We start from the raw sequence: 15,575 nt of genomic DNA on the forward strand, positions 1-15,575 counted from the left end.
TTTCCTAATGCAAAATAAATCTCAGAACCCTTGAAGTGGATATGAAAGTCGCTGTTTTTTCAATGGCTACAGGAGAAGGAGAAAGAAAAGCTTCACACAGGCCTTGTTGAGCAAACCTGGCTCTGATTTGCACCTCTTGTTTTGTTGTGTATCATGAGAATGTTGTCCTGTGGTGGTGGTACAGGGGAAAGGGCGAGAAAGTTGTTGCCCTGCACATGAACAATCTGAGACCTCATCTCTGCAAAATGTGTCTTTCCTTGTCTCTGTTACATCCATGGCTGCCACCTCCCACCTTCATCTTTGCAGTTCCCTTTCCTAGGTGTTATGACTGTCTCCAAGACACAGCAGTGCTGCTTGCCCATCTTCAGTCCAAACAGAACAGACAAATAAATACTGCATCCTGGGTATTAATCTGTGTCTGTGCCTTGCTCAGCTGCTTTTTTTTGCACAATTTGTAGGAAATCTGCTTTCTTGAGATCAGACACCTTCCTTTGTCTTGTCAGGGTTGGCTGGAGTTGAACAGAGAGTTCAGAATTGATGTTTAAATCTCAAGGAAGATAAAAAATGGTATGCATTTAGAGAGTTGCTGAAAACATTTCAGCCTTTGCTTTGTGGTTTACAAAACCCAAAATTGTAATTACCCCTCAAAAACTAGATTTCCATTTTTTCTCCCCTGTGGTTCTAGTATACTTTGTCCCCCATTTCCTCCAGTTCTGGATGAGATGATGCTTTTATTGACGTGGAATTGGAGCCTTGTAGGATGGTACTGATAATTACCATTAGTCTGAATACACTCTGTCTGCAAGAGCATAGAATGACTGTAAATTTAGGAAATTCAGAACTGCACAGTTCAGGACTGCTGACAGTTCCTTATGTACTATTAAAGAAGAGGAAGAGTGTAAATTGGTATTACTAATGCAACATGACTTTTATTTGGAGGATATGTACTGTAGAACAGGGTAGAAGAGGGTCTCTTTATAGTGATGTTGGCAATGACATCTTTTTAATATAAAATATTATCTTGTTCTAAATACTCTCACTTTGAATGCAATGAATGCTGTTTTATTTATACTTCAATGCATGAAGTACAATCCTAAAGGAAAGTCTTTCAAGTTTGACTTTGGTCTTGTTCCCATAATTAAAATGTTGGGCAGTAAAACAAACTTCCAAAAGGTCCTTGAAGAAACCAGTTTAATTCACAGTTAAACTGGTTGCCATTTGATACCATCATCATCCACAGCAGGATTAGAATATACTTCTTTTTTTTGTAGTAGTGATTTATGAATAAAATCCACCAATCCTACAGCACAGCTAAATTTTCCTCCTAAAAATAATGATTTTATAGCATCAGTGCCAGTATAAAATGCACAAATGCAGGTTACAGCATATGCCTGAGATCTCAAAATTGTTGTAGAAAAGAAAAAGATTGCAGCATCATCACATGTGTTCATTCATTTTTGCTAGCTGTGTTTTGGTCTCATTGAATGCTGTGTCTAATTGTGTCTATCAATGGAGCAATCAGGCCTTCATTCACGGTGGCTAAAGTGGCCAACCGTTCCCTTTTTAGGCACAAATAGCTGAAAAACATTGTGTGTGAACATAAACAAAAGTGTTTGATTGCCATTTGCATATCTTTTAACAGATGTGAAGATAAAGTTTAGAGTACTTGTATGTTGCTGTTAAGTATTTGAGATCCATTCAAGAATATTGTCCTGCATATTTATTTAGGGGAACGCTGGACCTCTCTGGAGAGGCTTGAGACATTAGGAGTTTGGAGAGTAAAAAGTGAAAAACAAGTGAGCAGATCCAGAAGGATGTTAATTTTTTTAGGTTTCACTTAAATTTCACTCTAGTAAATGTGATATAGTTACCCTTGTTTGTACTTTTTTCATTGGTGCTCATGTGTGAAATTCCAGTGGTCATTCCAGCAAATTTTAACAAATTTAACAAATCTGGATTCATCCCATGAAGTTAACCTGTTTCTAACTTAGATACTTGGGTAAAAAAGCCTCGAGGGGAAGGGAGCACCCAAGATCTGTACATGCAACAACAGAAGTCAGAGGGTCTGCAAAAGTTAATAAAGTTTTATTAATAAATTACACGCTTGGCAGGGAAATTGTGTGTTAGTCCCTCATCTCCTGTTGTAAGCACATGGCAGTGGGGTTTGAACAGAGGGGTAAGGTGGAAGGGAAGAGTGATAGGGAGATGGATTAAAGAGGGGGAGAAAGAGAGGGAGAAAAGAGAGGTCACCAGTCCGGGCTCCAGCATTGGTGCAGCTGGTAGGGTGTGCAGGGTCTTGGGGTTGTGCCCAGGCTTTGAGGGGGCACCTTTTTACAGGTAAGTTTTGCTGTCCTGGAGATCAGTTCCTTGCTTTCTATGCAAATTAGTTCTCGTATGCAGTCTGTTCCAGACCCTTCTGGAGATAGGTCAGAGGCTTTGGGGGCATTTGGTGATTTTGATCCCTCCGTACAGTCCATGCCCACTTCCTGGCATCATTCCTGCACCTGTGCTGTGTTGTCCTTCTCTCCAACAGACAAACCAAGGACATTTGTCCCGGAAGAGTGCTGCCCTTCCTCCGCATGGCCCCTTCTCCAGCCACAACAGTCACTGTCTGGCATTGCCAGCGTCCCTGGCTGGCTCTGGAGCCAGCCAGCTGTCAGTTTGACACACACACTTTATCCCTCTGACCTTCCAGCTTGTGCAATGAGCCAGTTTGTCATCTGCTTGTTCTTTAAAAAATCATACACAGCGTATAGATTGCACTGTGGTAATTCTACCACGGCCTTGGGTTTTGATGGCATTAGTTGCTTGTCGTGAAAGGGAGTGGTCTGAAGCATAAAACACTCTGTACAGTTTAATGTGATCTTTAACTTAATCAACTCATCCAAAGTCTTCATTCACGAACCATGTTCTGAAGGAAAGTCAGAAAAAAAGCATATTGTGTGAGTGAGTAACTTAAATAATATATTTTCATTCTTTACAATGCTGTAGTTAGGAGGCTGCTAGGCTTTGATTTAGATAATATAGTTTATGTAAAGTAGCGTTTGTTGTTTCATAGCCTTCATTATGTTTTTTAAGGGTTGAATTCCTGTGATTGACAGTTCTGCATATCACTGTGGTTTCTAAACAGATTTAATAGAATTAATTTCAGTTGTACACACTGTACTTGAGCTATGTCCTTAGCATGAGGAATGGACTCATACTATGTGCATTTATTGTAAGTTAATAGACTTCTGATAAATTTGTATTTATTTACCTTGTATAAAAATAAAAGGTTATACAAATGAAAATGTTCTGTCATTCTTATATAGCAGCTACATTATCAATTTCACTCTCCCTCAAATGTAATGCTATATTATCATATCTAAAAATGTCAGGTTTGCTTTGCTGTAGGAGAGATCAGCAGATCTGTTACCACTCCAGCAACCAGCAAGCCTATTTAGACTGCTCAGATGTTAATGCAGAGCAATGCTTTTGGATCTGCAGCCTTCTGCTTTGTCAAAATAATTTTTAATTTGGGATTCAAATATCTATGTATTTTCTAATATTCTATATTGTTCACATATTTAGCAGCAGAATAACACAGGGAAATATGTTGTTATTTCATTTCAAGTAGTTCTTTTCAATGACTAGAATAAAAATTCTGCAGGTAGATTTTGTTCTGTTTAAATACACTGCAAAGTGATTTTAGTATTGTAATAATGATGCTATTCTTAGATGGGGAGTACAGCAGAAGTAAGTGTATTGCTTTTAGTCAACTGAATTATGTTACATTATTTCTCTGAAGACTGTTTGGAAAATTGGATAAAGCTCAGATTGCCGACATGCTTTATACAGAAGAGAAAGAACAGACTAATACTGCACCTAAGTAGAGCATGAAGTAGTAGCCAGTTTGGCTGGCTGTTGAGTTCCCTTGTATAGTGTTAGATTCAGATTTTCTGGGGGTGAAATTCTTTTCCAGACCATGTAGAGATTAGAAACCCCAGACTAATTCATATATGCTGAATAACTCTGCAGTGCAGAATAAATTTGTTTAGCAGCTGATCAGTGCAATATGTATATACTGGCCCTCAACAAAATGTTCATTAATTTAAGTATATGTATTTAAAGTTTAAAAGCATACTTTGAAATTCATCATCTGTTTTTATCATCTCATCCCAGTCCCCCCTTCCTCATGCACATCATATTTCACACAATTTTTTTACTGTACTTCCTGTTTGAAATAGGAATCCCACTATGTTTTTTTACAGGTGGGAAAAAAATGGGTCATTTGGTACTGAATGCCATTTTTTTGACCCTTTCTTGTTTGTAGGATTAAAGCAGAAAAACTGTATGGATGCTTAGTTTTAGATTACTGGAGCTCCGGTAACACAGCCATATGTGAGGATGATTAAAGTGCAGATTAAGCTTTGTAGGGAGAAGTTTTTCAAATATCTGCATCTATTTTACATATTACTGCAAGTTTTTAGTTGACCCAGATATAATAGCGCTGTTTAAATTAAGTGACAGAGTTGTGCTGCTTACAATGCTTTTTATAATAAAAAATACCGGTTATTATCTTCTTTAAGGTACATGTGCTTATAATTTAACAGTTCAGTACTCCTTCATGCACAGGAGTGTTCCATGATCTCAAGTACAGCAAACTTTAATAATTTTCCATGAAAATGTAATTGTGACTGGTGACGCTGACCTTTTAGGTATCAGTGTAACTGTTTGCTGGCTTTAGAACTGTGCACTCAGGGTGTTTTATTACTCTGTCATTGATACTGACACTTCTCCATTCTCTCTCCATTATCCAGCTGTTGCTGAGAGCATCTCACTAACTGATGCACAAGGCTTAAATCTCTGCCTGGCATGCCCTGTGTGGGTGCCAAGAGCCTGATGTTTGGTTGTTTGGTTGCATAACTGTGACTCTGTCAGCGCACACCAGATCCGTGATCGTGGCTCTGGGATCAGATTTAAGGCTTAGCTCTGTCCTTTGCTGTTGCTGCTGCTTCTAGGTCTCCTGGCTGCCCAGAGGAACAGGATAAATGTTTGGCTGAGTGCGTTTGGCACTGCTGGAGGAGTGGAGCAGGTATTCTTGTGACCTGCAGCAGGGCTGCCAGGCACAGCCTGTGAGGTCTGACTCTTCTGTTTCCCTCAGGGTTGGGGGGAAAAAGCAGTCTTTTAGGATAGTGGAGTATTTTTGGTGCTCTGGTGCTATCAAGGAGTCCGCTGTGCAGTTCAGAGATAACAGTGAGTTCCCAAGGTGTCCAGGGTCTAGGCACCAGAGGCTGTCCTCAGTTCACACAGAGGCACTGGAAGGTCCATCTACCTGTGGTCCAGGTGGATGGTAGGACAGTGCAAATCCTGGTGTTGTACAGCAGGGCAACTCTTGGGATGAAGGTGTGTCATTTGTGGCAGAGGAGGGGATGATTTGGCTGCTTTGGTATAAAGCAGTGTTGTCACTGGAAGAACCCCGGTGCTCAGGCGCTGTTACATTTATGTTTGTCTGAGTGCACACTCATTCCTGATGTTCTCCCTTTCACATACAGTACAATAAAAGTTCAAGAACTCTTAGATTTAGCTGTCTTCAGGGCCAGAGGCCTCTGTCTGCCAGGCTGTTGTAATGTCTGCAGCCTGTGGAGGTGCCTGATTTCACTGATTTCCTCATGGGCAGCATTTGGTAGCAGTGGAAAGTGGCACATCAGTTCTGCAATAAAAGCCATGGCCAAGGCAGGCAATTTCCCCAAAATCATATATTTTTATTGCATCCTTGCTTCCCATTCCTCTGTGCTGGCTGAGCTCAGAGCATCTGACTGGTCCAGGAGAACAGGTGTGGGGGGGTTTTGCACACACTTGGCTGGTGTATGAAGTGTTGGTATTTTGGTATCAAAAGACTGATTTCTCTGTAAACTGCATGGTGGGGATGAACACACATGTTTTGGATACATCCATTTACCCCTACTCTCAGTCTTTTCCTAGAAAGCAGCAATAAGGCAATTTGGTTGCACAAAAAGAAGAGATGGAGTTTACCTTATCTCTGCACTCTACAGCCCATCCATGCATATGTTGGAAATAAATGTAGATTTGGGGTGAAACTTGACAGTAGTTGTCCATTTTTACAGCTCTTTTCTTACAGTGGCTTTAAGAATATGATTGAAAGGAAGGTGCAAAGAACCACAGAATTGTTTCTTCACATCAGAAAATGTTTTCTCATTAGTTGACTTCAGTCCTGAAATACAGAGATTAATGTTACAGGTTTTAACAAAAAAAAAAAAAAGTAAAAGCCCAGCATGGTTTGATCTATGTAATTACCAATCAGTGATCTGGATCAAATGTAGAGGGGTAAAATGGGAAGCAGTATGTACAACCTGTTGGAATAAAGTATGCTGTGTAGAGTTCAAATGTAAACTCTGTCTGCCCATCCTCTGTCTGTAAATTTAAGGTTGGATATTCAGGATTCAGTGTTAGTCATATTATTTACCACCAGAAGTACATGTAGAATTGGGCACGGAAGTGTATATTTGGCTATTTTGAGCACAAAGAGAGGAGAATGGATCTTACTTGTGTTTTTAATAAAATCTCAAAATCTTCTGCATTCCTTAATTCCCCTAAAACAAACTGAAGGAAGAGGTTCACTAGATGTATGCCTTCTACTAGAGAAACACAAGTGTTAATTATTGTCTTATTCTTTTACAGTGAAATAAATGCCCGGCTTGATGCTGTGTCTGAAATTCTGCTGTCAGAATCCAACGTGTTTGGTCAGATTCAAAATCTTCTTTGTAAGCTGCCAGATTTAGAGAGAGGCCTCTGCAGTGTTTTTCACAAAAAGGTATAACCATAATTACAAGGGGTTATTATTTTCTAAACAGCATAATTCTGTCCTAGAGTATTTCCTTTGCATTTGCATGTTTGTTTAAAAATGTTTTCTTCTTAGCAAAACTGAGGCTGACATAATAAAGGGATGCAAGTTTATAAAAATTAGATTTGGTAGAATCTTACTTTTTTATCAGTGATGTGCTGATAGAAGAAAGTATGAGTAGGGTTCTAGAATACATACACTGGATTGGTAATGCTAAGATTTAGTGGCTGGATTCAGTGAGATGAGATGGTGCAATAGGCCCTTGTGCCATAAATTATTATTTCCCTTTAAAACAAAGCATTGTGTCCGTATGCTTATCTAAAATCACACTTGCAAGTGAATCCACTTGGCTCTAGTTAGCTGTTTTCAAATGAATGTTAATCTTTTTATAAATTCTGTAGTTTGGATCTCACTTCCACATTTCAATAAGAATCACTTGTAACGAGACACTGACAATTCTGCAGCAGATTAATGTGCTAATAGCACCTGTGCTGTACTTTATGTTCATTTATTTCACTGTTCTATTTAGAGGTTTTGTCAGTTTGTTTTAGATAAAGGAATAGGTAGGTAGAACAAGAGCCAGGCTGTAATTTTTTTGGATGGTACAGCACAAAGTTTTCCTCTGTCTGAAAATCTGAAACCCAGTTTTTTAAAGCCCTGTTGTGTTGCAGTGTTTGGCACGTGGAAAGACTTGTGTATTTCAATGAATGGATACAGAGGTCCAGCCATAAGGAAGGTTGTGAAAAGAGGGAGTGTACACCAATTTGCCCATCCTCTAAAATTAACCATATTCACATGATAAAATTGTTTGGGTTTTTTTTCCAAACAACTGCCCAGGAATTAGATAATTCACTTTTTAATGGTTAAACTCATTTCAGGTTTCATACATAATACTGTTTCTAGAGATATATCTGTATTTCACAACATCCTGGCAGTGCTCTACTGCTACCATGTGGAGTTTTTTTGGTTTGGTGTGTTTCTTTTTGGTTTTTTTTACATTCTATTTTTTTTTATGTACTTTTGTCTTCAGATGTCCCTTCCTGCTGTAGAACTGCTTACCTTTCTCAGCTTTAAAGCTGATGTTTAGATGTAGCCATTCAGAGCCTCTGGACTTTCGTGTGATTTTTGAAATGATATGACAATGTATTTTGTCGTAATAACAGCCACTGTAGCATGAAGATAGGTATTTAGTGAGTCAGATGTTGGAAAGAAGCTGCAGCAGAATCCTTAAAAAGGGTAAATGAGAGGGGAAAAGCTCCAAGCACAAACTTTTCATTTGGTGAATTATCTTCCCTTGGTAAAAAGCTGTGTTGGCATCCATTGCAGAGCACTGTGGTGAGGATCTGGAGCATTGAGTAATCCCTTTAGATCCTTAGGACTTTGAGGAGATGGCAGTGTCTGTGAGAGACAGGGTCTGTTTGGAGTAAAGAATCAAAAGCCGAGTCTGGGAAACTGGTTGTGGAGTCTAGACCGTGAATATGGAGCCTGAAGAAAGGTCCCTGCAAAGCAGCAGCATTCAAGAACATGGAATAACTGGTCTTCATGGATTTTTTGTGGGTTTTTTCCCCCCAGTGAATGCTGCCTTTTCGGTTCCCACTACAAGAGCCTTCCCAGTTCTGTTAATTCTAAATGTCCATCTCCCACATGCTCAAGTACCCTGCAATTTCTTCCCCATTAAGGGATCCAGACTCCCAGTGGAGCTCGCCGATGGCTTAACTGAAGGAATGTGCTTGTTAATTCACTGTCAGCTGCAAGAAAAATAGGTGAATGTGGCAAGTGTTTCATCCTCCGGGCCCTTTAGACTTCAGTGACATTAGTATTTGAAGAGCTGTTTTGCAAAGAGAGTCCAGAGTGTACAGAGATGGCTGGGTTGTCTCAGTCATTCCGAACAGTTTTTGGAATGTTTTTTACATTCAGATCAGTCACTGAAGAACTTTTATTGTGGAACGTACTTTGTGCAGTGACCTCTAGAGAAGACAGAAAACAATTACGGCAAGACAATAGTCTGTAAGGCAAGGCATCCTTATGGGAACTCATCTGGGAAATAAGATCATTGTCTGTTTTGCTGGTCTGACTAATTTTTTTTTAATAAGTCTTATCTGGTACCATAATTCCACCTGGCAGTTGTTAACCTGGCCCTTCACAAATTCGCATTACCCCACACCACCAAGACCTATTGCTGATCTACCCCAGGTATAAACAGTCTGGAATTAAGACAGTATTTTTATTGTGGGAATTAGGTAGTACCTTGGGGGTCACAGTTCCAGTTGTAAGCTTGCCCTAGCCTGAAGAAGACTATGGGAATGGTTGAGGAGACTAGCAGTATTGCTGTTGCTATGGAGAGAGGAGTTACTTTCCAAGGGCTGGTGGTTCTCAGTTAGTGCAGCTCCAGCACCTGACACCTCACCAGGCAGAGTGGCCTCAGTGCTCTCTGTGCGGACACAAGGGTGACTGGAGAGGAGACATTTGAAGACTTCTTGGTAGCACTCAGAAGTTGACTTCAAAACCTAAACCCGAGAGACAGAGACTTTTCAAGAGCTTTGTCTAAATAGTTCTGGAGCTGATGCAGAATTAGGTCCTGTTGAGATGGTGTTTTCCATACCCGGTTCAGCCGTGCCCTCCAGAACCAGAGAGAGATTGATGGAAATTTACACCACGTGCATTTTTTCTGTGATCAGTGGGAAATATGAATAGCAGGATCTCTTGTTTTATCTCAGTTGAGTGATGAGTGTTCAGCCTTGCCTTGAAGGTGCAGAATGGCAAAAGAGGGTCAGCGGATGATATTTGAACAGGGTTTAAAACTAGTACAGAGTAAACAAGCCATTAGTACTTTTAGAAATGTGTCCTACATGGCCAACCTGATGTTTCTTGCTGATTTCATGCAGTGTGTTTCAGAAAGTAAATATTTATACAGGCTCAATCTGTAAATGTTTATCGTATTTTCACCCTTTGCTCAATAAACATTACTTTTTGACTAAAGCACAGTCACCAAAGTGGACAGAAATCATCATAACAACTGGTCATTAAATTTACAGAACAGATAAAAGTGAAGCTGTTTCACTGAGGGAGTGAGATGAGTGATCAAACCTTACCACCACATGTGGCGAAACGTCATTTCAGTTTATTCTGCTTCTAACTTCAGACACAGGCTCTCCCTCATTCAGAGTTCCTTATAAGCCACTGCAGTTGGGAAAACCTGTTCAGTTCTGAATGAGTCACCAAAGCTTTGCTGCCCCTTCAGGGCACCTGTGCAGAGTAAAGCAGGCAGGTGCTACAAGAAGGGGATTTGCTGCTTGGCTGCCCACAGCCTCCTCAGGGCCAACACTTTGCCTTCCAGTTTTTCAGTGAGTATTTCACTATTTCACTGGCACAGTCAGACTCCTCAGAGGTCAAAGGTGTTGCTCAGCTGGGTGCCAAGAGTTAAAATCTTCCACATAAGCTCGTCCAGCAGAATGATGCTGAAAACCCTCTCTGGAAGGTACATTTGATATTTCATTGAAGAGGGTGTGATTTTCAGAGGATTCAGAGGAAAATGTTATGTTTCTGATTTTTCTTTTATTAAATGAATACCTGTTACATATGTCCAAGATATTAGTTACTATTTTTATAGAATGCTTTAAATCAATTCGCCCCATAGCATCATCTTTTGTAGACATTGGCTAACACATACCTGGTATTTTTTGCTTTTTTTCTTCTGTAATAAAAGCATGCACATCTTGCCTATACTGCACTTCTAAAGAATCTGCATCAGAGATATTTTTAGGTTTGCAATACTAAATGTGATTTGAGGAAATTGTTCCACGTTAGGCTGATTAATATAAAGTCATAACAAGGGGAGTTAAAAACCTTAAAATTAAATACCTCATTTTTCCCAAACCAAAGTATGTTCTCTATACTAATAAAGGTGTCTATTGCAGCTTGAAAAGAGTAATAAATGTGTGCTGCATCAACTCCCATATATTTTTTTTTGTTTGAAATGCTTTTAACTTGCAGTGAGTGGTCAGTGGTTGTCAGCCCTGGATGTCTGTTGGAAACATTTTCACTAATGCAAACAGGGCAGAATTACTGTCGGTGTTGTTGAGAGGGTGTTGGATCTCTGTGATCTCTCCTGCATCCTCAGAGGCTGCCAGGCCATTTTCAGTAAACTGCTGGCTGAAACTATTGTTTGGCATCCATGTCAACTCTGAAGTTATTTTTCTAGTGCCAGAGAAGCTGTAGCTATTATTGGTGGCATCTCAAAACTACACTTCAAAAATAGCATTGAATAAGCTTGTGAGAATCTTCTCTGAATGCCAGACTGTTAATCCTGCTTTATGTAAACCATTTTTACTTGTATTTTAAAAGCTTCTAGTTTGTAACAGAGTTGTATGCTTTTGTAAGGTTACTTGGGACTTAAATGGAATCAGTCTTACTGTAATGGAACCCAGCTTTTCAGAGTTATTTTTATGTATCTGTTCCAAGTTCTCTGTTTGTTCACTAAATTACTTCTGCAGTGGAGGCATTAAATTTTAGATGCAAAGTCCTGCAGTCCCCTGGAGCCAGGGAAACAGGAATTCTCTGAATAAGCACAAAAGGGGTATGCACACCCCTTTCTTGGGAATGCTCTGTTTAACAAGGTTGTTTGCAGTAAAGCTGAATTTCCCTTTCCCCAAAGGTGCTGTTGACCGTAGTCATAGAATCAAATAGGTTTTAACTCATAGGTGACTGTTACCATGTGTGGGCCATCAGAGTTGCTGTGACAAACTTTAGCATGTTTAAGCATCTTTTGACATATCTCATGGTAGCTCTGGGGTTTGTTTCAGGTGATGCTGAATTGAAATCCAGCTTTCTGCTCTTACTGAAGGCTCATGTTCATCAGCCTCACCACCCTTATTGCCAAACTCCTTAGACAGGTGTTCTCATATATTCTCAAACACTTTTCCCTTTCCTGCACTTATATATATCATGTATTAATAAAGGCCCTGTTTAATCCCTTTTTTCTTATTTCTTACTGTCCATATTTCCTCATTCTTTTCTGGACATTGCTCTTCCATGAAACAGCCTTTACCTCCCTGAGTACATTTTGTATTCAAGGGAAGTCTGGCAGAATTTTATCCCTTATCTGCATCAATGTTGATGATGATGATGCTGTCAGTCATACTGTATTTGACTTTGAGTCCAAACCTGAATTTGTCATTTATTTAGTCTTTCAGGCCTTTCCTCTGTGCTTTGATCTCAAATGCCATTGACAGATGTGAGGAATATCTCTAATTAAAATTTAGAAGACGGCCAAATACAGTAAAACAAAGAACTGGGTGCACAAACTGGTGACCTGGTCCAAGCACCCCGCCGTTTGAAAAACGCGCCCTTTTGTACCTTTTGGTTACATAAGCTGTTAAATATTCAGCAGGTGTAAGGTATTTTACCTTAAAAGGTAATTTTTTGAACTCAGGAGGGGGTGTTACCCTCCCTCCTGACTGATTGATGATGTACTCCTATGTACAGAGGGGTCTCTCTGCACACAAAGGGTATATTTTCTATTTTTATATATTTTTTCCCTACTCCGACCGCGATGTTTCCTTGGTGTCAGGCCCAGACGGGGCTTTTCACCTTACAGTCTCCACGAGGTGCCTAAAACTCTTGGAATTAAATGAAAGAGAAGAAATAAATCCCACCAACCCTTGCTTTTCACTAAATTCATTTTGCTTATAATAAAACCAGGTTATTTATTTCTCATACAGATTTACTGCTTTATTATTTTGTTTTATTTTGTTGTCAGAGCTTTTGCAAAGTAGGAGAAATAAGTCCCAGATTATCAGAAAGACAATGATAAATTGCAGCAAGTGCAGAGGAAACCCAAAGTTTTCATGAGACTGAATAACGGATGGCCTATGAAGAAAGATTGAAAGACCATTTTTTTGATTACGTTGATGATTGAAGGAGAATAGAAGACTTAGAGGTATTTGAATGGTGTTAACAGCAAAGAAGCAGTTGAGTTACTGTAATACAAAAAACTAAAACTAGAGATATTTGGATTAATTTAATGGAAGGGAAATTTAGGCTGTCTGATAAAACTTTTACATGATGCTAATTGTTGTTTTATGGATTAGTGGTAAGCACATGGTTTCTTGGAATATAAGGGCAGACAAAAAGAAAACTAACACAGAAAAATTGGAGCAGTTTCAAGGAAACCACCTGAAGGGTCTCTTCTGTCCCTGTCTCAGTAGTTCTGTAAAAGAGGTGAGCTTAGATATTCCAGAAACATTCAGAATGTAATCTCTGTGGTCTTCTTGAATGTCATGAAGTACCATGGTTAAATTGCATTTTTGTTAATACTTGCTTCTGTGTTTGGGTACAGTCATTATTCGGGAGAAATAACGATAGAGTAATAGATGAGAGAATTGTCTTAGTTCTTGCACATGGGTGTGGGAAGGAAAGAGAAAGAAAAATTTACTTCTGGGGAGAAACTGAAAGGATGGCAAAATGAAAATGTAGGTGTGTTCTGTGAAATAGTGATTCACTGAAACCTACATGTTCTGTAATCAGTGTTGTATTGATTACCACCAAATCCTGACCAGTAATTGAATTCTAGACTGCTGGGGTAGGAGAGAAAAAAATGTAGGAAGAGCAGGATGTGCATACAAAGGGGATATATCCTACTGCTTTCCTTGCATCCTCAGGTGAGGAAACTAAGCTGGTTTTTTCAGTGTTGTCAGTTGACTGATAGGAGAATTTCAGAAGACTAAAGGAGGAATGTTTGTACAGATCAGTAAAATATGAAAAAGTATCAGCATAATTATTTATGGACAACTTTTTTCAAACCTTCTGAAATGGAAATGTCTTGGAGTGTCACTGAATTCAGCAAGGTTCGAGAGCATTAAGTGTCCCACAGAGCCAGGTTTGCCAGGTTTCCATTTGGTTTGTAGATCTGGTGCCATGTCATGTCATGGCTAGGCTTCGCGAACGAAGATTTGGGAAGGCTCTATCCACATTTGTTACAGGCACGCTGGTGGCTTATGGGGCCAATATGAGATAGACATGTCCAATTGCAAAAGGCACAGCAGAAAGACTCCTTAGATGGTGTATTCAGCAGGATATGATTCTTTCTACAATTCTTTCTGCGAGATCTGGTGCAGCACAAATGCAAACTCAGTGCTGCACAGGCCATTTCAGAATCAGTGTTAACTGATTTGTAAGTGGGGCACAAGCACCTCAGGTACCTGGCACAGCTGAGTGTGGAATTGGGAGTGTGACAGGAGGGGAATTGGTTCCTCAGGGTTGTTAACTGCAAAGTCCTTCTTGAGAATGAGCTGAAGGTAACAAACTAGGCTGACACTGAAGAGCATCTGGAATTCAAGAGCAAAGTGCCTGAACCACAGCATAAGTAATATTAGTGGTTTAAACAGGGTCTGCTGGTTTTCTCTTTCTCTGGGTTTTATTTTTTCCCTTTCTTTTCCCAAGACTCTCCCTGTCTGTGTCCCGCTCTGTCTTTCCAAACCTTCTCTTGCAAGAAGCACCGTGGGGGTGCAGATAACACAGATTCACAGGCACATATGAACAAGGTGTGGTGTTCCTAAAGTTACTCGACCTGCTCTTTTTATTTTTGCGCATTATTGCCTCCTTTTCTGCTTTTGTATGCACATCTCCCTCCAGCACCAGGAGCACTGGAGATCAGCTCTTGGCTGATTCCTAATGATGATTGTTGAGAAAACGGGTATGCTTAACTATGCTTAATTAACCTCATGAATGGGCCAAGATGGTGCAGTTATGTTACTGTCCATACATCTAATTGTATTTTGTCACGTTTTCAAAAAGCAAAAGAACCTGTAGGATTTAATGAAAATACAGGACATTGGAATTATTTAGTTATCGCTTCCCTTCTCAGTGCTCAACACAAGAGTTCTTCCTGATTGTCAGCACCCTGTCTCGCCTGCACTTGGAAATCCAAGCTCTTGTCCCAGTGCTGCATTCCCATGTGAGATCTCCGCTATTAAAAAATGCACTGTTGGAAGTCCCAGAGCTTCTCTCTCCAGTAAAACATTATTTAAAGATCCTTAATGAAGAAGCAGCCAAGTAAGTAGAGAAAGTAGATGAATCTTCTGTGCCTCATAAGCTTTCTGATTAAGTGTATTCAGTTATGCAAATTATGCATCTTGTTTTAGTACACGTTTGTTTTAAATTTTTTATTTTGTATTTATGTACAATAGCTTTTAGTTAAAACATAAGTTGTTGTTATCTATGGCTTATATTCTTTTTTTAAAGTTAAACTAGGTGAGCAAGCATTTTGCCTAGTGGGTGTTTGCCTCAGGCCAAATAACTTTTTGAAAGTTTTTCATCTATTTTGGACAATGAATTTACAGCGAAAATGTGTTTTGCATTAGAATAAATTGTTTTCACATCTTTTTTTGAAGGGAGACTTGGCCTTTAGCAGAGTGGGTGCTCTGCTGTCAGGAATAAGCCTTTTACTATTTTTGTGACAATTCATTAAAGCTGTCTGCCTTTTTTGTCTTAATTGTGTCCTTTGTTGGTCCAAAAAAAATAAAAGGTAGAGGAAGAAGATGGACTTAATATGCATTATACTGTTCCTTTGATGACAGATGTGGTATACAGTTCAATATATAATTACATTGGGGCATCCACCTTATTTATAAAACATTTTTTTTTCTTTTCCAAACTGGGATTTAAAATTAGATTTAAGAACTGAAGCCTAGAACTTAACTGCATTTGTTTCTGAATTAGAGACAGATCCAAG

The 15,575-nt window shown here is 39.4% G+C and overlaps 1 protein-coding gene across 5 annotated transcripts in view; it reads left to right on the plus strand.

Annotated features, from left to right (window-relative positions):
• The window catches only part of MSH3 (mutS homolog 3), a 94,196-nt gene that overhangs the window by 44,550 nt on the left and 34,071 nt on the right, over positions 1–15,575 (plus strand). For all 5 annotated transcript variants that reach the window (XM_051810839.1, XM_051810841.1, XM_051810842.1 and 2 more), the window contains exons 13-14: positions 6,682–6,814; positions 14,709–14,896. In XM_051810839.1, the coding sequence (XP_051666799.1) occupies positions 6,682–6,814; positions 14,709–14,896 (321 nt within the window). The remainder of the gene's footprint in view (positions 1–6,681; positions 6,815–14,708; positions 14,897–15,575) is intronic.

Source organism: Manacus candei, unplaced genomic scaffold (genome assembly GCF_025592945.1).
Source record: "Manacus candei isolate 608988 ecotype Guabito, Panama unplaced genomic scaffold, ASM2559294v1 h1tg000079l, whole genome shotgun sequence".
Lineage (NCBI taxonomy): Eukaryota > Metazoa > Chordata > Aves > Passeriformes > Pipridae > Manacus > Manacus candei.